This window comes from Anas acuta, chromosome 2 (genome assembly GCF_963932015.1).
Source record: "Anas acuta chromosome 2, bAnaAcu1.1, whole genome shotgun sequence".
In the NCBI taxonomy this organism is placed as follows: domain Eukaryota; kingdom Metazoa; phylum Chordata; class Aves; order Anseriformes; family Anatidae; genus Anas; species Anas acuta.
The window spans coordinates 136,220,471-136,242,927 of record NC_088980.1 but is presented as its reverse complement, the minus strand read 5'-3'; the positions used below and the strand labels follow the sequence as shown (position 1 = coordinate 136,242,927).

Genomic DNA, 22,457 nt, shown 5'->3' with positions numbered 1-22,457 from the left:
TAGATGCACCATGGCCTAGTAAGTGCAAATTCAAGCATTTGCATTGCACCTGTTGAACTTCTCAGAGGCAGATTCTGCTAACACAACTCTCAACTTCAATTGGATTTGTAAATATTTGTCTGACAGAATCTGGGAGATCTCTCTAAGAACAAGTTCCTCTGAAGAAATGGAAGAGTGCACCTAAAAGGATGGAATTATATGTTGGACAAAAAGTGAGAATGTGTGCTACAGATTGTTTCACCAATCAGAAAGTGCTTTAAAATATATGTAGTCCAAATATCTTAAAATTAAACTACATCAATAGCATATATTAAAGCTATCATATAAATCTTTTTACACTTTTTAAATAACTGTTAAACTGTGTGTCTAAAATTGTGAATTTAATGTAAAATGTGACTGATTTATGTAACTGAATATAAATCTGCAGCAGTAAATCTTGCATTAATGTAAGGATCTGACAATCCAAGGGAAAGAAAATGAAGTAATCTGCCAGTAAGAAGTCCTCAAGCTGGGGGTCAGATCCTGTTCATGGAAACCATCTGGTTGGGACCCTCCAAGCCACACCAAACACAAATGATCTTTTAAAAAAATATCCTATTCATTAATGCTTCGCAGCTGCACGGAGTGTTACTTCATTTTTCCATGGCAACATCCTTTCTGTTTCAAGGATCTTATTTCAGTTTTGGTAGCAACGTGTTCTTTTGCCAATACTGAACACATTCATGTGTTAAAGAGAAGGAATTATTACAAATTCTTGAAACAGTATCACCCTCTATTTTCATTTCTATTATGTCAAGGCCTACACATCCTAAGTAACGTACGCTAATGATAAACCTATGAAGTAAGCAGTATTTTCCCTTCTACTTTCAGAAAGGTACTCAAAGCATATTGCTCTAAGCTTTCATTAGTATATAAACCTAAAAAAGCATAATGACTTTAAGATCTCGGTTGTATAAGAAGGAAAGTATTTAGTTACTGGAATAAACGCAGTATTTTATTAATTCATATTTTAGAAAGAGGATGTTGCTCTATAGAGAGAACTGTGAAATATATACACTGCATGCGAATTAGGTCTCCAGAGCTGAGAAGAGTGGGTGGGGAGGGAGTGAGCAAGGCAAAACAAGTGACAGCCCATAGCTATTCTGTACAAGCACAACAAAGAGGGAAAGGTTATACAAGAGCCTCTGTAGCCTTTTAAGACAGCAACATAGTGAGATTCACTTCCCTAGCCCACATTTTACAGCTACGTAAAGCAATTAGAGCTGTTGAAGATGACCTACTAGGTGACACTCACATAAAGCTGTCTCCTGGGAAATGGCCTCTCTCCACACTAATCATCATCTATCATATTCTCTCCTCACAAAGGCTGATGTGTTTTTCAGGGAGTTTCAGATATGGAATATAATCTCATAATTACTCCCCAAACTGCAGAGATCCACCGTTACACATCCCATGTGGGGTTATGGTGTAGACATTATTATAGGACTCAGCCTCTGACAATCACTCCAACCCAACTCTCCCATTTACAGTTGAGCCAGACAGCACTGTCTGTTCAAATTTTAAAAGGCAGGCTGGAAATTCGTGTTTTAAAGTTAAACAAAAAATAAAAAAGATATAAAAGGAAAGTAGAGGATGTGAGTATGAGGACTAAGAGAGCAGGCTACCTGTATATAAAAAGGAATATAATAAGGATCAGCTGCATTTTTCTTTTACCACTGGAAACACTACGTCCTGGCGCTACACAGTATTCCTATTTTATTTTTTTTAACGTAAGCTTCATTTAAAAAAGCTTATAGTTACAAAAAGCTTCTTGTTTGACAGTTTGTGATAAGCAAACATCTCAAGACATCATCCTAGTTCATACCTGCTGAATAACTGCTCACAGCTCAACTCTTAAAAGTCGCAACATCTCTTCCTGACCAAAGAATACAAAATATAGGAGCTTATAGGAGCTTTACTCAATCTCATCCTCAATTTCTGTTCTTTCAGTCAATGTTTCACTGCAACTAAAATTATGTATAAGTTATATGCCTAAAAGAAAATATTATTTTCAATAATTTCAGGAAACAGACTCATTTTTTCAAATAATTTCAGGGATAGTTAAAAGCATGCTGAATAGCTGGCTAAGCTTTATACGCGATAATTACACTTAGTTGGCATTCATTGCAAGATTACTCATTAATTCATTTGCTTTTAACACAGATCCTTCATTATTCTCACTGGAATCCAGTATTAACAACCAATTAAAAATAATTGTGTTTATACTGCTCCACAATTTTAGCAACTATTAGCATGAAGAACACGTGAAAAGTGAGTATTAACCTCCTACACCATGTAGCTGCCAAAAAGACTTAAAGGCTGCATATAAAATCCTACAACAATTAAATAATAAAAGCAACTTTTTACAGTTAAGTATGGAAGACTTTTCACTAAAATACTAATAGCTTACCACAACTCCAATGCACAAAATCTTCATGCAATATGCTATCATTAGCAAGCCAGGGCTAGGGCTAAGCAAGTACCAGCCTTGGATCCAAAATAAACTTTCCAGTTACTTTGGTTCCAAGCACATTTACTTGCTCAAACTTCCACTAAAAGAATAATCCTTTGATGATTTTAAGTTATGAAGTTCTGTTTTATCTGACGACAACTGTAGACTTTTCTGTTCTACAACCATGTTAATAAAAGATCCAGGAACATGAAAATAGCTTTAGAAAAAAAGGCTAGAGTCTAAGTGCTCCAGTACTTAACCAGAAAAAAAACATTCCAGAAATTTGGCTTTTTCCTATCCACAGAAAATCTAAATACACTGTCTATTTTATTAAAGGTATAAATATCTTATACTATACTTGAACCAAAAAACAGGGTCATAACCCTCCTCTTGTAATAATTTACACATTGCTTTGCACAAATTCACGTTTCCTATTTAGGCTGGTATTGAAGGAAAAAACCTGTGTAAGTATAGGCATTTATGTCTTCAAAAATATATTTAAATAAAATAGACAAAGAACTGCTAGGCAACAAGGACAACAGCAAGCACACCTACCAATCCCTTATATTTCACTATGAAGGACTACTGTATATTTGTTCGGAAACACATTCTTGGATATTGCCTGTGTTTGTGCTATTTCTTTAGAGGCTGTTGCAACTTTCTACCAGTACTTTCTACTTGCCCTTCTGGCAAGATATTGGAAATACTTTACGAAGTATGATCAAAGAATAACGATGAAATGTATTAGAAGTATGTAAACTATGATTTCATAGGGTCATTGAACATCAATGTAGATTAAAAAAATATATAATTCCATATTAGTAATGATGAGTTTTGAAAGTATGAGTACCCTACCAAAAAATAAAAACAAAAATCCCACGAAACAGCCCACCTTCAAAAATAAATAAATCTAGAACTTCAGACATGAGAAATAGTTCTTAATAAAAAATAAAAAAATAAAAAAAATCCTCAGCCACCACTAGATCTAATCCATAAGTGTTTTATGTCGAAGTAAGGATGTATGTACCAATTAGTCTTTGAAAAAAACTATGCCTATCACTGCTATCAATTTTCACCTCCATAAAAAATACTAGTTTGAACACATTTTTTTTCCTCCTTGGTAACAGGCAAACTTAATTTTTAACTAGTTCTTACTGGTTAGAATCTTACACATTCTTCAAAAAAAATTCACTTGATTGCAAAGCTTACCATGAAAAATGTGAGCAGAAAGAAGAAACAAAGTCCTTATTCAATTTTTATCATTTAGAAAGGATCCAGCTCTTCATCATCCTAATTATTTGATTATTTTTTTCATTATGACTCAAACTGTAGTACTCATTTATATAAGGAGTTTCATTGTGCTAGGTATCACCCAAACACATACAAAATATACAGCTTCCTTCAAACAGCTTAAAAATGACCTCTCAACTCCCCGTATTTAGTCATTCTCATCTCCATTGGTGACAAAGAAGTGAAAACAAGCAAAATACCTATGAAACAATAATAAAAGAGCTGAATGAAACCTAAATCAAGTTAATAGAAAGTGTCTCCTCAACTTCACTATGTTGTGCGATTAAGTCACTAATCTGAGGTTCTTGCTCAGGAAAAAAAAATCAACCTTTCAAATATTTTGAAACCTACCAAAGTATTTTCTGCCTCAAACGAGAAAAACAGACGAATTCTGAGAGGAGGCTGTACATGAATAAATATTTTCCTTGGTAGGAAGGCATTGTATTTCTTGACAATGCATTTTAATTTTAATATTATTTTAATATGAAAACAGTTCAGCTACTACATGCTGATGTACCATAAAATACCATGCTCATTGAATGTACAGTTCAAAAGGCACAGTTTATAATAATCCTAAATTAGGGTAATTTCTAAGTGGGCATTTGATATGTTCTTGGAAGCACAGAGTCCTAATGCTAGCATTTCTAAGCCATCTAGTATTTGGTCATGTAATCAAAACACAAGATTTCTAACATTGCCTTTTTGTGTGTGCGTGTGTGTATAGCATGTATATATTTTGATGCCTAAAAATTCTGATCACAGTCTGATGCAGCAGGGTGAAAAGAATTTAATCTGAGTGATCATGTCCTTAATAAAAAGGTACATAGGTAAGCATCTGAGCCATCACTGTCTAACATTGTATTGTATCATATACCATCCCTCAAAATATATCATATGCAGTTTCCTCAAATATTTTTTAAAAGGAAGGTATCACACAAATCTAGCTATAGAAAAAAAAAGGTAGCTAACTATGTTTATAATACAGGAAAAGTGCGACAAACATTTATTTACTGACATAACTATTTTAAGGATCTTCCCCTTAAATACAGAAAAGTATTTTGAAAACTCATAATAGAAAATGAAAGAATTCTTAGCCTAATTTACCAAAAATCTGTATTTTATTTTTCAGCCTCTAAGACTTTGAAACTACTGAAATAAAACAATAAAACCTGGGAGCTCCTTTAAAAACCCTCCATAAAAAGCACTAGGATGCATAAAAAATATCATAAAGTTTGGAAAGACATAGTTTTTCTCACTTCCTTTTCATCTTACCTGAAGTGTAAGGCGCTTAACTGCATTCCATACTCTTCCAATAAATTCCTTCATTCTTTCTTCAGGACTTCTGCAACTTTCAGATGAATTCAGCATGGTTTTCACGGGAAGTGACAAAGGGCGAGATTCTAACGCAAACAACAAAAGAATATACTGAGCGTATGTATTGTTTTACAAAGATTATACTAAGTAATTATATACTGGTAGCAAAGAAAAAGATTACTCGTTTTAAATTCTAAAACATATTTTCTCTCACCACATATCTCACTATCTATGTGATAATAGCACGTAGCAGAAGCTTCTATTACTAGTTTCAAACTTGGGCAATACAACTGTATCAGTTAAATCTGTTGAGAAATGCAATGTTTCAAAAGCATTTGGACAAATACTTGAACTTTTTTAACATAAACTGCTAAGAAAATATTATGGAGAATGCTTGACCTAAGCAAATTAAGCCAGATTTCAAAGTATGATAACCTATTGGGTGATAAAATAGCAGTACATGAGTTTTTCACATACACTGCTGCCAGGATAATGTAAAAAAGGTTTTAGTTTTTTTAACTTGTAAGAAACGAAGCCCATATTAAATTACAGCCTTTGATTTGTTTCCTTTAAAAAAATCATTTGGCAAAAACTTTGAGTATGCATCAAAAAAAGGGTCTAAAAATTAAACCATATTCTGACTTTGTCAAGCTTAAAAGTACTAAAATAAGTATGAAATATTTCAGCAACATTCAATAATTTGTAGTAAAAAGATAAACTACCTTAAATTGTTAGGTATTTTAATATATGCTCAAATATAAGCATAACAGAACTACAAAGAAGGAGTGGATCAAGTAGTAATTGCAAATTTATTAAAGAATATATAAGTGATACATATTTCCTCCTTTCATCCCTTCCAGAATATGTGCTCCTTTCTATGTTTTGGGATAGACACCAAATTATTGTCAGCTTCTTTAACACTTCCAGTATTGGCCTACATCTTATTGAGCTGACGAAACTGCGAGAATAAATTATGAATTCTTCATGACTTCATTTAAAACTAAATTGAAATCAGCTCAAGTGTGACTATTTATGCTTCCAAATTATACAGCTAGGAGAAATCTGTAGCATACCAAGTACAGAAAATATCTTAAAATAAAATTGTGCTATCAACAGAACTCAGGTGAGCAAAATTATGTCCCTTTATATGCATTACTGATCTTCAGTCAATTTAGAACATGCAAGGAAAAATCCAGGGAACTAAAAATGAAACATCAGAGAGGTGAATTTCTGCCAAGTGTGCAACGTTCATGCCACTTGAGGAACTAATTTGTGATATTTTTCCAATCAAGTCTAGAAAAGACCAGAGTTGATTAATATCCTAGACGAAATCCTTCAACAAATTACACTGTAATGATCTGAAAAGAAATTGAAACTTTAATTTTATTAAAATGGTGAGGAATCAAGAGATTCTAAGAGAGATGGTCAAAAGATTGAGAGATTATTTTTAACCTCTCAGATATTCCTGGCTCCAATTACGGATCTGTTAAGAGTTATAAACAGTTAAAACTGGATCTTAAGAATGTAGAAAGCATGACACTTCAGGATTGTTTATTGTCAGTTGTGCTGGAGAGACAAACTTAAGTAAATTGTCCATATGGAGAAGCAGCATGGAGTCATGGAGTAGCTGTTTCATAATATTTTCTTATAACTATTTCATAATATTTTCTTTCTTGACTTTTATTGCATGTAGTGAGTATTCAATCCACATTATGAATGGATTATGTTAAAATAAAGATATTTAGTGAGGAATAGCTGCTCTTCTTTAACTTCTTACCCTACCTCAGTTCACACTATCTTCTCTGTGTAGACAAGCCCTATAGTACATTTATTACAAGGTAATAATTAGGAATGGCTTGACTCTGAGGAAAGATTAAAACAAAAGAGTTACTGGAATGCAGAACTCAAGAATAAAACTGTGGGTAAGGGGGAGAATGGTGTCTATAGTCACTGTGAGACTGGAAATATGAGAGGCAGGAATGCCTCAGCTTACGATGAAAGGACATACAACATAAAATTGCTTTTACAACACAGTCAACAGGAAATATCCTATGCCACTGAACAAGTGTATTCGTCATCAGCAGGATCTAAAACTATGTTTTGCTCCAGTCTTCCATGGTTTGTTGGCTGGGAAACACACACTCCAGTAATTCTCTCTCAGTTAGGGGAATCAACCTTCTAGTTCCAGAAACAGCTACCTATGATTTACAAATAAGATCAGATAGCTGAAACACCACTCATTTTTCTCCATATATGTGCAACTCAAACCTGCAAAGCTGTTCAAAATTCCAAGAGTATCCATCATAGAAAACAGCTTCACTGTACCCCAGACTCAACAAAAGACCAAAAAAAAGAGAAAACTTCTGTAATACAAACAGATAAAGACCCATTTAGCCAGAAATCACAGAGAACAGAGAAGCAATAAGAAGTGTTTCAGGATGTAAAGAAATCAGCACGGAAATAATTCTTCAGGGGAAAAAAAAAAAAAAAAAAAAAAAAAAAGTGGTCTTCTATTGTTATTTATTTTTTCTGTACTGGTAAGTCCTACAGCTTTGTCTGAAGGGTCTGAAAGCACGTGTCATAATTCCCTATCAGGCAAGGCCATCAGCAGATGATAGCTGCTAAGAGGCTGTAGTAGTCTGGTGTGGCTATCCTGTGTGTTTGGCTAGTCCTCTATAGTAAATACATAGACTGGATCAGCTCCATCTGTCTCAGTATGAAGGTTAATCTCCTAAAATAATTATGCTACTCAGTTACTACTGAACTGAAAAATCTAGGAACATTTCCTGGCACCGTAATCAGCCCTGTGTTGAAGCCAGGAGCCAGTCAGCAATAGCTGGATAGAAAATAGGATTTGTCTGAAACATTTACAAACTGGTAAGAAAGTAAAAAAAAGAGAAAGGAGGGGACTGCCTCAAATTGTACAAAATGTAATTTTTAAGAAAAAACAATGTACAGAAACTCCTACTCTCATTCTCTAGTCACATACTGCATACGTGGTATTTTGGTAAAAATCAACACCACATCTTTTTCAGAAGTCACTCGGAGGCTGCCACGCTCACCAAGTTCAGATGACGCAGTGGTAATGAACAGACTTTCTGAAAAGGGCTGATCAGCCCAATCCAGATCGAGCTACCAGAAGCTGCAATTTTCATAATTTATTTCACAACTTATGGTTAGAATCTAAGGGACGTTCCAAGCGGCAATCCTTCAAAATTAATTGTAAACATCCTCTCCTAGGAGATGCCCCTAAGCAAGACTTAAGGCATAAATTCAAGATATCGATGTTTTTCCTATACAGACAGATACCTCTTTCTTTGTGTTTTTTAGCCTTCTGGGAACTGGTTGCTTTGGAAATTGAATCCATAAAACATGAGTTTTAAAAATAAAAAGATCTTTGGAAAAAATAGTGCTACACTGTGCTATTAATATTCATTGACCTAAGGAATGCAAAGGGGAAAATAAATCCTTTGAAGTGAGGTGATCTGGGGGCAAATGGACATTTCCTCTAATAAATAAAAGAAAAGATCACAGAACGGGGATTTTCCACTACTGGGTTGAGGACCAATGATAATCTGTACTCACCAGTGGCCTCATGCTTTTTTCAGTTCTTCCTTAGAGCTGGTATGTGAACTAGTGGCAGGTAAAATACAATGCTAATACCTTACTCCTAATTTGTATGCAGTGTGGTTCTACCATGCCTTGTCCTTTTTGCTTGACTTCTGACTCCCGACCCACTGCGTGCCTCGGGCATTTTATGCATGAAGAGGGTAGAGAGAAGAAGCTTCTTCATGGTTAGAAAAGGTCATCCTGCTGCAGGCAAACCCATACAGTCAGTGATCTCCAAAAGCCCAGAGAGCTCCTGCTGGAAGACAAGGTTCACACAGAGACACCCACGCAGCAGCCTGCAGCAGGACGGCCTCTCCACCATCCCATCGTGTGACTCTACTCAAAATGTTCATCGCGTGACCTCAGCATGCTGGGCAAGCTTTCCTTCCCACATCACATCATCAGTCATACACTTCTCACACATCAGAAATGAGTTAAGCCGAGAAAAATGCTATTGCAAACTAATCATCGATGCTAAGAGGCTATGGCAGCAAAACACACGAACAGGAATAATATTTCAAAGAAATCAAAGGAAAGGATACTGTTATTACATGGGTCTTTCTGGAAAGAGTTTTCCTCTTCTAAAACTAAAATTAGTTGCCATAGCATCAGAAAACTCATTGGGGTTTCCTAATAGCAATTCATATTTTCATGCATTAGATGTGACTTTTTATCAGAAATAAAAACAAAAATTCCAAGATGTTTGCTGTAAATGCAAACCATTGAGGAACTGACCAAGGAGTCTAAGGGATTAGAAATGAGATTAAAAAGCAGTGGAGGAGAAAATTCAAACTTCAAACAACTCTGAAAAAAAGATGAAAACCTAGGACTCTAGTTCTGCGTGTATGTGCGTGTGCACGTGTCTCCCCAGAAGATTAATTGGTTTCTTCTCATGTTAAAGGAAAAAAAAAAACAACAGTACAAACACCACCTACTTAAAACTTCCTTCTTCTTTTCTGTAAATCAGCAGTTTTTAGTTTCTACATATAATACTGTAGGCAAAAGCAAGAGTTCAGTGAAACATGTTACATAAAAGCTTGTTTGACCCTTTTTTGGCATTGCAGTTTTCCTCATAAGATTATATATTTTATATTTGCAGCACAATACATATGTCTGTATAAAGAGATACACAAAAGCATTATAAATCATTTGCCCTTTTCCGTATATTATGGTCAAAGAACCAAATTCTGTTCTCAATATAATGCATTTCCATGTAATAATTTTGTTCCATGATTTGATACTAAAACAGTATACATATTTAAAAAAATGCAAAAAGAGGAGTATCTTGTTGAAAATGCTGGCTATCTTAATGCACTAATTTCTCCTATAAACCAATTTTAAAAGATATCGAAGTAGCAGGCTTATTAGGTGAGGCTGGCAGCTCACAGCATTTACTAATATTTTCTGAACTACCAACGTCCATCAGAAGTGTTTCAAAAATATTCACAGTTTATTTTTATGGTGGCGTATCAAAAGCTATGCCCTCCGCCTCCACTGATAAGATGACTAATATTTGAATTATTCATGAGGTTGAGATTTTTTTATGGAAAGACTACAGTGACCTGTATGTAAAAAAGTTTGTGCTTTTCATCAGTTGCTTGAAAAGAAAAACATAATAAATACTCTAAAAAAGGCATAAAAACTTAAATAACCCAACTAATAGCACCAAGTCCTTTTAAGCTCATAAAACAAAAATGCAATATATATGCCCACATACTTAATAGTGTTTGCATAAAGAATTTGTCTACTGGGGTTTGAGCATTTTTACACACTACTTTAGTAGTGGTACAGATAATATGTTATTTTTATCAATTCAGTTCATAGTTGAGCCACAGAATCCCTGATAACTATCCAGTAGTTTATACACAGGGAAACTGTAGCAGAGAGGTGTAGTGACTGAATTAGAAAAGTCCTTCAAATGAGCTAGCAGTAGAATAAAATCCAGAATCTTCAGACTTCTTACACAACAATCCTTTTTCTAGAGCAAATGTATGTCAGTAAATCAAGATAAATGTGATATGAATGTGGTTATGCAAGGAAAAAAGCTTTCAGTGTGAAAGCTTTGACACTGGTTGGCTAGAGAATGGCTATGGGTAGTGTTTTCTCCCATCAAATCCAACGATTACTGCACTATTTCTGGCAAAAAATACCTATTTAGTTCTGGGAACAGAACTAAAAAAGGACTGACACTTTTGTATAAATCGTGGACTTTCACAGGCAACATTGAGCTACTATATTAGCAAACAACAAAATGTATTGTGTGTGTTCATATCTTCAGTCCGTGCCCAAATTTATCTTAATACTGCTTACCATTCCAAGTAACTTTTAGTACATTATGAACTATGAATTTCAGCTTTCAGGTTTGCAAGACCTTTTCTGGTAAATTCAGGAAGAATTCTGATTGTCTGCCTGACTTTCTTTTTTAAATATACACTGAAAATTCCTTAGTCTTTTAAAAAGTATATAAAAATAAACACCTGTTCTTTTTCTCTCAACTTTTCCATACAGAAATTGTAGTTGATGTACTACATTGGCTTTGTGTTCCTAATGCTCTTAAAGTCCACACAGAACTGAAGAAATCATGCCATCATTTAACCAAACATTTCACTAGCTAAGAAAACCCACAATAATTATTTCTCAATATAGGTATGCGACTGTCCAGCCATTTAAAAGTTACCATAAATCATCTGAGCCCAGAGACCTTCTATTTAAATAATCCTTCCAAGAACTACAACCCATTTATGAAAATATAAAAATCCTAGTACTTTCAGGCACCCTAAGTAAATGTGTGTCTGATTGAAATTCCTGTATTTTTACTTAGCTTACTTAGCATCTATTTAATTTCATTCATTTTCCCAAATAAATCATCAGTGATACATTCCACGACAGGCATGAATAAACAATAATCATTCGCTTCATTGAGCAGAAGTAGTGATGTACAAATTCTTCAGATAATCCATTGATTTCTCACCAGCCAGACTTCTCTCACATTTGCCAGTTTGGGGATTTTCCTTTGCATTCCAGCAACTCAATTTAGCAGAAATCTAGTCCACCACTCTAGTCGTGCTTCATAAGAAAAAAAATCAGTAACTGTACATGGTTTTGCTAGGTACAGGTCATATTATGCCACACTTCTTTTTTAAGTTGATTTATCTTTCTATTGACTAAAGATGAAGCCTCAAATAAAAACACCAACCCTGAATCAGTTGGTCTGAACAATGTGCTGTCCAACTAATTCAAGAAGTTATCAAGCTTGTCCTAAACACTACTACCTACCATACACCAGTAGTAGGACAAAATAGGTGAATTATTTCTTCATTTTAGTAATAGCTATCAGATGCACCATGTGCTCACTACGTAGTAATTTATAAAGAATGGAATATCTAAAATAAATACTCCTAGATCTCTTAGCAATGAATTGTAGCTCCTTTTTGTCACACAGACCCGCTACAGATCCACTTATTATTAGGTACATGATACCTGACTTTCCTGATTTTTAGAGCAGTTCAGAAGTAATTTGTTTATAATCTTTTCTGTAATGCTAGCCTAAACTGCATCAACAAAAAGACATGTCTACATTTAAAGCTTCCTCTTCTCTCCACTTAGCTACCTTCAAAACAGCTCAGAAATATCACCTATGTATACTTGGAGGGAATTTTAAGATTTACTTGAGAAAAGCTTTCAAAATTGAATTACTAAAGCTCCCCATAATAACCATGGAATTTCATTTCTAAGAAGAATTTAACGACCAGCTTATAAGCATGTAATTATACCTACGTTATCAAATGTTAGGAAGTGGTTGAAAGAAAAGGTGGGTGGTGGTCTTTGCCTCCTTTCTACAGAAACAAGACTCATGGAATCCTTGTTTGGCATAGCACTCGTTTGCTTGTCTTTTCCTAACTCTCTTTGTGCTTACTGTTCAATATAAAATTTAACAAGATAAATCTCTCAAAGATTGATTCTACAAGCTCTGTGAAAATAAGTAAGCAGGGGAAAGAAGGGAGAAATTGGCCAGCTGAGTTCTGCCCTTACTAGGAATCAGACGATTTATACAGGACAGAGAATACAAAGGCCATCTTGGACTAAGCTTTAAACTTTCTTGTTACGACACCAACATCCATCTGCTTGAAATATAAATAATAGAAAAGCAGGTTTAACTTAGCTTTAACGTTGCGTGTATGAAACTTTAGAACTCTAATTACATCTCAAAAACAACAGCCCCACAGAACAAAATATCAACATTTCAGTAATGCAACAGATTCTTCCAAACCAGAATTATTCTGTTATTTTAAGTTATTATATTATGTTACATTCTGTTTTTCAAACAAAGTGAAAATAATTACTACCATTTATTAACATAAGAATGAAATCTGAAAGTTGTTTTAGTATTGAATGAAGACCCTTCTGAAAGAATGAAAATAGACAGTTTGGATTGATTAATCCTTAATCAGTAGTGCACAGGACAGCTTTCAAAGGCTGCCCTATCTACTCAACAACCCATATTATGCTCTTGCATAGGTATTCTACATATGCTATACGTATATTACACATTCACACGTTTTGCCACTATGCAATCATAAGAGCTACAATTCTACACCAAGTCTGTAAATTACTTTTTATTGAATTAACAGGGAGCTCGTGAATTGCTGAGAACAGGAAGAGAAGTGGGTGGACAGTGGAATTCAGGTAAATATTTTTTTTTAATATTCTTTATCATCTTGCTCGTTCATGACCGCATCATACAAAATTTAAACCATATATTCTGTTATCTTACTCTGTTTTTGAGGCCTCTGTGGTTAAGGAGATTTATAAATAACTACCATTTGAGACTTAAGTACAGAAACTTTGGATTTTCACAGGCAGTTACCATATAAATAGTAGTTTTGCTCTTTTCCCATGCTTCATTTTTGGCAATGTCTCAGCAGCCATTAGCTAATAAACTGAACTCAAGATCAATGTTTTAAATCATTTTACAGCTGTGATTACAAACTGCTTTCATTTAATACATAGAGTTGGTTTCTAGCAGTTCTCAAGGGAGTGACTGCTAAGATCATGTTAGACTCGAAAAGGGTAAATTCCAAATCATCACCTGAATAGCATGATTTTAAGACATAACCTCTTTTAGTCTGCAAAGACTATGCATATGTGCTTGCTATCAATGCAGCAAATTCAGTTTTCGTACAACTTAAGGCATCCATAGGAATAGCTACAAGGCTTACAAGGATTTTTGCCTTTTACCTAGATGCTTTTGTAGCATAAGTAGCGTTGCACGACCTAAACCTATAATTATGTGCTTTTTATTCCTGGTTTTAAAAAGGTGAGGCAAACAGAAAACTCGGACAGAAATTAGGTGAAATGAAGAAGTAAGGAAATCAAGTGAAAATTACTGGTAGCAAGGGACCCAGAAAAATCAGAAAGGAGAAGAATCACAGGCACTCTATTTTTCATTTAAGAAACCAGACACTCATTCACCGTATTCCAGAGCACATACGGCACCTGTAAAGAAACAAGTTGTGAAACAAAGCATCCACTGAAACTTTTCTCAGAATCTCAGAATGAGGTCTCACCTTTTACTCTTTCATTCATCCTCCCTTTTCTACACATTTTAACTGGTAGCTTCATAATCAGAGACTTTTTTTGAGGGGGGAGGGGAAGGGGTGACGACACAATGTAAGTGTTAAGTTTTTACTGTCCCCCAATTCTCCCAGTCCAAATCTAACTCTGTACAACAGATGGAAAAGCTTTTAACACCACATGATGCTTCAGGAGGCTATACAGAGAATGAGCCTGCACAGCACTGCAGTATGACATGGCTCTCCTTTCATTTACTAGAGAAAATCTGAGTGGTCTACTGAAGTGGACAAAACATCCCTTTAAATTATTTCATTAGTAAATTATTTCCTTTTGCTCTTTGGCATTCATTCTATACTTTAATTCTGCTGAAGGAATTAAAGGTAAATCTCAAATACTTCAGGTATTTTGTACTTGGCATTTTATCTCCAGCAGATAACAAATAGGTACACAATTAAAAACACAGGCTGGTCTTCGAACAAGCACTTGTGACACGCATGTTACATCTTAAAAATAAAAAAATAAAAAAAAAATTAATAACATTTTCATCAGTAAAGAAGCCAAATTTAACGTAATGACTGAATGTACCACCCCTGTATATTATCAGAATGTTTGGGTAACTCCAAAAAACAACTAAGTCCCCTCTTCTCTGAGTCAAACAACAGCTTTGGCAACTGAAATTTTCAAAGCTTCTCCATGATTGGGCTTTGTTCAGAAAAAAGGGATGCAGAATGCATCATTCTTTCAAACTGAGTTTTCTTCAAACACTAAATAAAGCAAACTGAATTCCCTGATCAGCTTTCTTCCAGGGTTATATATGTCTCTGCAAAGAAAGGTTTTACAAAAGATATTTTTAATCCTATTTCTGACAGTTTAACATAAAAATCATACATGTTTCTCTAGTGCATTACACCTCTGTGCTTTGTTGTTAGGCACTGGTAGAATTAACCACAAGAGGAGATGAATGGATGCAAAACACATATGATGTTGGTGTAGCAGGACTATACACACGAAAAATTGCAAACTGAAGAATATACTTAATACAGTCACTTCATTACAGGTAAAAACAAGGGATAGGATGAAAGATGGTAAAAATAAAAGGACAAATTTCATAGAATCATAGAATATCCTGAGTTGGAAGGAACTCATAAGGATCATCGAGTCCAACTCCTGGAAAAGTAAAATTTTGAAAAATTTTGAAAGTAAAATTCTGAAAAGTAAATTATTAATAAATGAAATAGATTTATTTCCAAGATTTCCTTCTATTATTCTATCAATTTCAACGTGGCAACCCATGTAATATTCAGATTTTCTGGCTTTAGCCCTTTTTATCACAAAATAACAATTAAACTACCACTCATGGGCAAGATCATAATCTCAGTTTCAATAGACAACATCTTGAAGTACTTCATGATTAACTGGAAATAAACATCAATGCAAAGGAAAAGAGAATTTGTTCAGTGTATTTCAGAAGGATTACTGAAAGTCTCAGCTGGATAGTCACTTTTGTTGGATGATGTCCTATTTTACTACTTGCAGACAGTACTGTATGATTAAATAGTCCAGAAAATCCCAGAATGCCATATCATCTTGATTAGTAATAATGAAGTGTAACGCTAGCACTCCTGATGTGCCAGGGAAGATTCCTAAATTTAATAATTTCTTAAACTCCAGAAACAGAAGTGACAACAAATGTATTTTCTATGGGAGAAAACTGTGAAATTTACTATATTTATGCACAAAACTTAGATCTGCAGTGACTTGCACACATGCCAGGTTGGAAACAATGTGAACAGAATCCCTGAAATCAAAGGGATTAATCTAAGTGTATAAAGTCTGACAAAATTATGGACTGAAGTATTTAATATCAAGCCAAATAGCTATCTTCTATTGAAAGGGCATCTCCTTTATCCTGTCTTAGAAAATATATTCCATGAAATTATCAGGACCCTCGAGGTAGTATCTATATTAAAAATAAGATGAAAAATTAACATTTTTATTAAAGAACTGGTAATTTTCAGGGACAATATTTCTTTAAATCTGAAATATGTTCCCGAGTATTTGCACAGCTGATACTGTTCAGCTGCACACGGATGTTATTGAGTAAGGCTAAAAAGGCTGAGTAGCTAGTTTCAATTAAGATGTGATCATACCTGTTATTGTTTTTGTTTTGACAGGGCTGCTGGCATACTCAGAAGCTTGATTCGATTGCTGCCTTGCCAAAGGCGCACTTCCAACTGATGCTTCATCCTCTTTTTTTCGAGTTACTGACACTCCAAGTGGAACAGATCCTACAGACTGCTAGAAAAAGAAGCACTTTGAGAACCACGCAAAACCAAAAAACATTAATTTTGAATTATGACATTGTCATAAGAAGCATGTCTTCAGCTGCATTTTTTTAATTTATAGAAGACGACTTAAAATGATGACTGAAGCACAGACATTATGAAAACAAATTCTTACAATTTCATTAAACAGCTGAATCACTACATTCGGACTTGCACTTGCACGTCTTTTTTTCTCAGACCAACAGGACTAAAATAAATTCTACAATAAAAAAAAAAATTAAATTTATTGACTTAAAATACCATGCTCACTAGGTCATCAAAATGCGTATGAATAAACCTGGATCATCCTCAAAGCAAAATCATAACATTTAGTGGAAACTAGACAAATTTAGCCAGATACAAAGATTCCAATGTTTTGCAAAGTAATTTATCAACCTTCATTAATTCAACTTCTAAAAAAAAGACACACAATTAAAAAGAAACGTGCGGCCTGACTCTGATTATTAGTGATTTTGAATTACCTTTCGACTTTTAAGCAGACTGGTAAAATTACCAACTGCTCAAAACACAAGACTGGTTGACAAAATTGAAGGCATTCAAATCTGGTTTGAAGGCCTGCACCTCTATTTCAAAGATCAGAAAACAGAAAATACATTAATCCACGTAAGGCAAAAATAATGAGTTCAGGAACTGAAGAGCCAGAAATACAGCTGAAGGCTTTTGTTGGTGGTGTTGTGTTGTTTTTTTTTTTGGGTTTTTTTTTTTTTTTTGAGCTTTTTTTTTTTTTAATCAACATGAGTTAGAAAAGACAAAATCATTAATAAAACCTGATCTTCCATTTTGTGTACCAAAATGTTAACAATTCTCTTTAGTGCTAGCTGCTAGGTAAACTGAAAATATACGCCAGTTGAGAAGAGCGGAGTATTTCTACTGTTGATTTTGCAGAGCGTTATCATTTAAAGATGGCATTAAGTTTTTTCTAAAGATCAGACATTAGGATTACATGCATCTTAATCAATTTTTGTGTAATTTAATTTTGTTGGTATTGGAGTGAAAATGTAATCCATATAGCTGGGTAATGAGAAACCTCACACGTTGCATTAGGAATCTCTGTGGGAAACAAATTCGTGTGAGGCGGGCAATATGCTTGTAAATTTTCTCCAATGGAAAACAGATCACTGAATCAAGCAGTGTGCAACACGTGCACACATACAAAACCCCAAAACAAACAGAAAAAATCGTTTAATTGAAGGAGAATCACTTCCAAATGCCCTTACCATTTTCCACTATAAAAGTAAATTAAAATAAGACAGACAATCAACTATTTAATCCTATTCCAGTGAAAACAATCAACTTACATATACAATGGTATGCAAAGTTAATAGGAAAATACTAATGCCAATGACAAACAGAACTCTCATCTCTCCTGCTCTCTCTGAATGTACAGTCATCAGCTTTGTCTCCAAAAGCCCTAAAAACCAATTCTGGAAGACAGAAACATGTCACTTTGGTGTCCTCTAGCCATAACAACAGCAAAAAAAGCCAATCAGCTTTGAAAAAAAAAAAAAAAAAAAAAAAGTTTTACACCATAGAAATACTTCCCACATGTAGACAGAGAGAGAGAGAGACTCAAGTTTTATAAACGTTGGTCAGACGTATTACATCACTTATTTTCAAAATTTATCTGATACAACCTTTCATATGGCAAAGCCACCTGCAGCCTTCCCATAACAGCAACTGTTGAGCCATGTTTTGGCATTTCTGCATTTAACATCGTAAGAACATCAACTTGCCAAAGTGAAGCAAGAGTTCTGAAGAACAAGCACGGATAATATAAGACAGTACAAAAGACAATAGGACGGAAAACAGTGTCTGAAGAAGCTGTAGCTGTTTCTGAACCACTGAAGAAATGGATCAGCAGCATACAATAATAAGTTACACCACTAGTCATATAGGGAAAAACATCAAGGCTATCACAGCCAGCCAAAGCTGGAAAAAATTATGACCAAATATTGAGCGCTTGAGTGCTGATCTGGACAATGAAACAGCTGTTTCATCTTTGCTCACTGAAATCAAGCCTGATGTTGCTGTTGATGACGCCCAGTACAATCTTGTCAGATTTTTGGCAAAAGATTTCTGGTTAAAAGAATGCAGAAGATGAAAGATCAACGTTGAAATAGATGGAAAAGGATCATCAAGATTTGGGTTTTAGCCACAGACTGATGAGGAAATTGTGGCTTGGGAAATAGCAGATGACAAGAGCACCACAGCTGTACGAGAAGATGAATCTGATGGGAAAGGAGACATTGCAGTCAAGTGTTTTCATAAGCATTTCATCACAACAATCCAAAAAGCTGGCAATGAAGTAGCATGCAGTAAAGCTTAACACACCTACTTGGGAAGGAAGCTTTACGGTTATTAATTGGTAGTCTTATAAAGAAGATAAAGAGCACAACAGAGATATGGAACTACAGCAGCATTTATATGAGGCTCCTTTACACGGAGGAATACTGTAAACAGAGGCTTCCCACAACACTCAGGAAAATGCTTTCTACTAGAAAATATTAATCAACTTCTACACAAGTCATCAACGACACATGAATCGCTATCGGCTCTGTCCTGAGTAATGGACAACTTTCCTGAATTCCAGAAGTATAAAAAATCACCCAAAATGATTCAAGTCGAAGCTTCTGTTTAAATACAAATCTGTCTTCACATAATACATAAGATGACAGAGTTTACACTCAAAAAGTAAGCCCAATGTTATGACCTACAAGAGAACTCAATTCGGGGCTACAGCCTTAAGGTATTTGGTTTTGCAGTCAAAATCAAAATCCTATTCTATTCTGGAATTGACCACAGTTTTATTGATGCAATAATATTTTGTGTGTATTACACAATGAACACTAGATTAATAATAATTCATGATATTCAAAATAATTTATTTATTTTTATTATTGCACCAGTGAGTCTGAAGAGTATGCAGGCACGTGAAGGAAGATTGGGAATGCTTTTATCATGGTTTTTGGCTGGGATAGAGGTAATTTTCTTTGTAGAGGCTTATATGGTGCTGTGCTTTTGATTCTTCCTGAAAGTAGCAGTGATAGCAAACCAATGTTGTTGAAGAGCCAAAGACTTTTCTGCTCCTTGTGCTGCCCTGCTAATGAGGGGGCTGGGGAATGGGGGGATGTTCAGAGCGATGATGTTTGTCTTCCCAAAAAACTGTTAAGCGTGATGAGCCCTGCTTTCCTGGGAGTGGCTGAATACCTGCTTGTCAATGGGAAGCAGGGAATGAATTCCTGGAACTAAAACATTATAAATAAGGTTAAAAATGAAGCACTGGCCTGTGAAATGTTGAACTCAATGCAGAAGCCCCAACATAGACATGGGTTGTCATCTGTGAAATGAAACCAAACCCAGACATCCCGTTAGTGTCTTCTCCGTGCACACAGACTGATCTGTACATGTGCAATAACTTGCAACCAACAAGCAGAAAGTGAAATTAATAAACTCACTGGAATGGGTGCAGATGGCAGTTCTACTCGAGACATGATTTTTGTGAATATGTAAGATCACCATCACACAAACATTTTATCTGCCTCTGAGAAGAATATTAACTTATCCTGCAGGACAGTCCAAGCTCTGGCAGCTCAAATAGCAAGGGTCTACCTTGCTCACCTTGAGCCAAGCTTTAATAGCAACTAATCACAGTTGCTGTCTGGCACAGTTACATTTCATTGTTTTGGTTTCTGACAGCAATAATGTAAGAATACACCTGTATTGCTTCAGAAAGCATTAGACATAAGGCCCAGTTTCTAGTTAAAATTAACCAATTAAATTGTTTCCTAATTAAAAACATTAGGCAAGCTTAACCTCTGTGGCTCACAAAAACAGTTTCATTCCCAGCAGATGAACTTGCAAATTTACACGAAATTCTGTGACTTCAGCTAGAAATTTCAGGTATGCTCAGAAAGAGTGCTTCTGCCAGGACCAAAGATCAGCCACTGGTTGATGAGCTGTAATCTTTCCAAACTTACGTGATAGACTTACGCCAGCCAAGAAGCCCTACATCATCATTTGATGAAAGCACTTTCACGGGTCCTTTGAAGTACCATATAAAAGGTTCTAGTCCCATGTAGCTCTTGCTCCTTAAGCAAGCATTAACTTCATTCCTACAGCCTTCAGAAACAATGGTGCTCCTTGTTGTATGTGAAGACAGATCCAAATAGGCATAAGCATAATGCTTTTTGCCTATCAGAAATCAAAACTTACCACAGTCTTAGAAACACTGATGCACCAAGAAGATAATTATGTCTAATTTAGAAACATGCTTGCTTTTATCAAAACCCTTCCTACTATTTATCAAGGTAGAAGAGAAAAACTAGAACTAAAGTAGGGCAACATAGTTCTACCCTCAATAGCCAACTTTGCTACAACATGCAAAAACCTTAAGGTACTGAAACTCACCCTTATATTGTGTTATTTTTCACTGGCATTCATTATCAGAAGTGTTTGGCTCTTGAAGACACAAAGATCTGCAATATTCCAAAAGACACCTTGAGTAATTCCTCAAATTACAGGAATTACATGTTCTAAGTGAGTGTACTGACCGTCATAATGACAAAACTACTTCTTAGGCAAACATTGCAGAAAGACCTCTTGTGCAAACCACTTGAGTGAAGAATTACCAAGCCATAGAATCAAACAGTTCAGTTGAAAGAGATCATTGAGTCCAAGATGGGATCAAGAGTTCATAATATCCTGAGCTCACAGTTAACTTTCCATACAGCAATGGCAGGATTTTATAATACAGAATAATTCCAAAAATAATGGTAGAAAAAGGGCAAAAGGAGTAGAAAAAAAGTTGAGGGGAAAAAATGGATGAAGTTGAATTGCTATAGGCCAATTCTCTAATCTACCTACCCAGATAATGGAAAAGTCTTGTTTTTGAATTGGGATATAAAAACTTCCATGGCATAGATGTTGATGAAAAAGGAGAAATTTGGATTTGGGAATCGTATAGGTATATTAAATTCCAGTGCTTTAAAATGATGAATCTGGAAGAGGAGCAATGTTGTTTCCTTCACTGCTCCTGTACATGACTAAGGATGTTCTCTGTGCACTGCGGTTTTTAGATCTATTCCGTTTCTGAAACACTTATTAGACAGTAACACTCACACATGCTTACAGAACAGCCAAAGAAAATGGCAGAAATGTGCGGCCATATACATTCATATACAAACAGATATGTGTAGGTATACGTTTTTGATAGTTTCAGTCTTCTCTGGGATAAGATGATTAATTTTAGTGAAATTATTAATGTAAAAAAATACAGAAAAACAGTAGAGGTTTTACAGTATTATGCATTTGAGAAAAACGTAATTACATGCACTCATATTTTCACTGCAAAGAGTATCATATACGTGATGTTTCATCAAAGTATAGATAATGCTTTTTTGCCAAGGAAAATGAATTCTTTAAATATTTATTGGTGTAAAGCTAAGCAAGGGCTTTTATAAGAGAGGAAATGTGATAAAAACACCACTGGTTTACCAAAATGAAGAATGCCATAACTGAAAACATCTTCAAATAATAGTCAAAATAAAATATTAAATTGCTGGAAACAATGACTCTAAATGCAGCTTTTTTTTTTTTTTTTTAAGAGGAAGGCAATATAAACATATAGAACATATAGTAACCAACATATGTACGAGAATATATATAAGTATATAAGTATATACAAGTATATAAGTATAACTCTATATAGTTGCATCTTTCCTGCTTTCCTGAATTCTGTTCAAATTAATCTTTCATAAGGCATTAAAAAGCATATCTATTCAACAGTGCTTTCAAGAAACACATAGGTTTTAGGTAAGCATATGTTACATAATCTG

General features: G+C 34.8%; 1 protein-coding gene across 8 annotated transcripts in view; it reads right to left on the bottom strand.

Annotated features, from left to right (window-relative positions):
• Nucleotides 1-22,457, bottom strand: part of VPS13B (vacuolar protein sorting 13 homolog B) — a 459,168-nt gene that overhangs the window by 233,233 nt on the left and 203,478 nt on the right. For 7 of the 8 annotated variants that reach the window (XM_068672350.1, XM_068672346.1, XM_068672349.1 and 4 more), the window contains 2 exons: nt 16,429-16,576; nt 5,054-5,181 (listed from right to left, as the gene is read on the bottom strand). In XM_068672350.1, coding sequence (XP_068528451.1) covers nt 5,054-5,181; nt 16,429-16,576 — 276 coding nt within the window. The remainder of the gene's footprint in view (nt 1-5,053; nt 5,182-16,428; nt 16,577-22,457) is intronic. The other variant, XM_068672347.1, reaches the window with a different exon arrangement.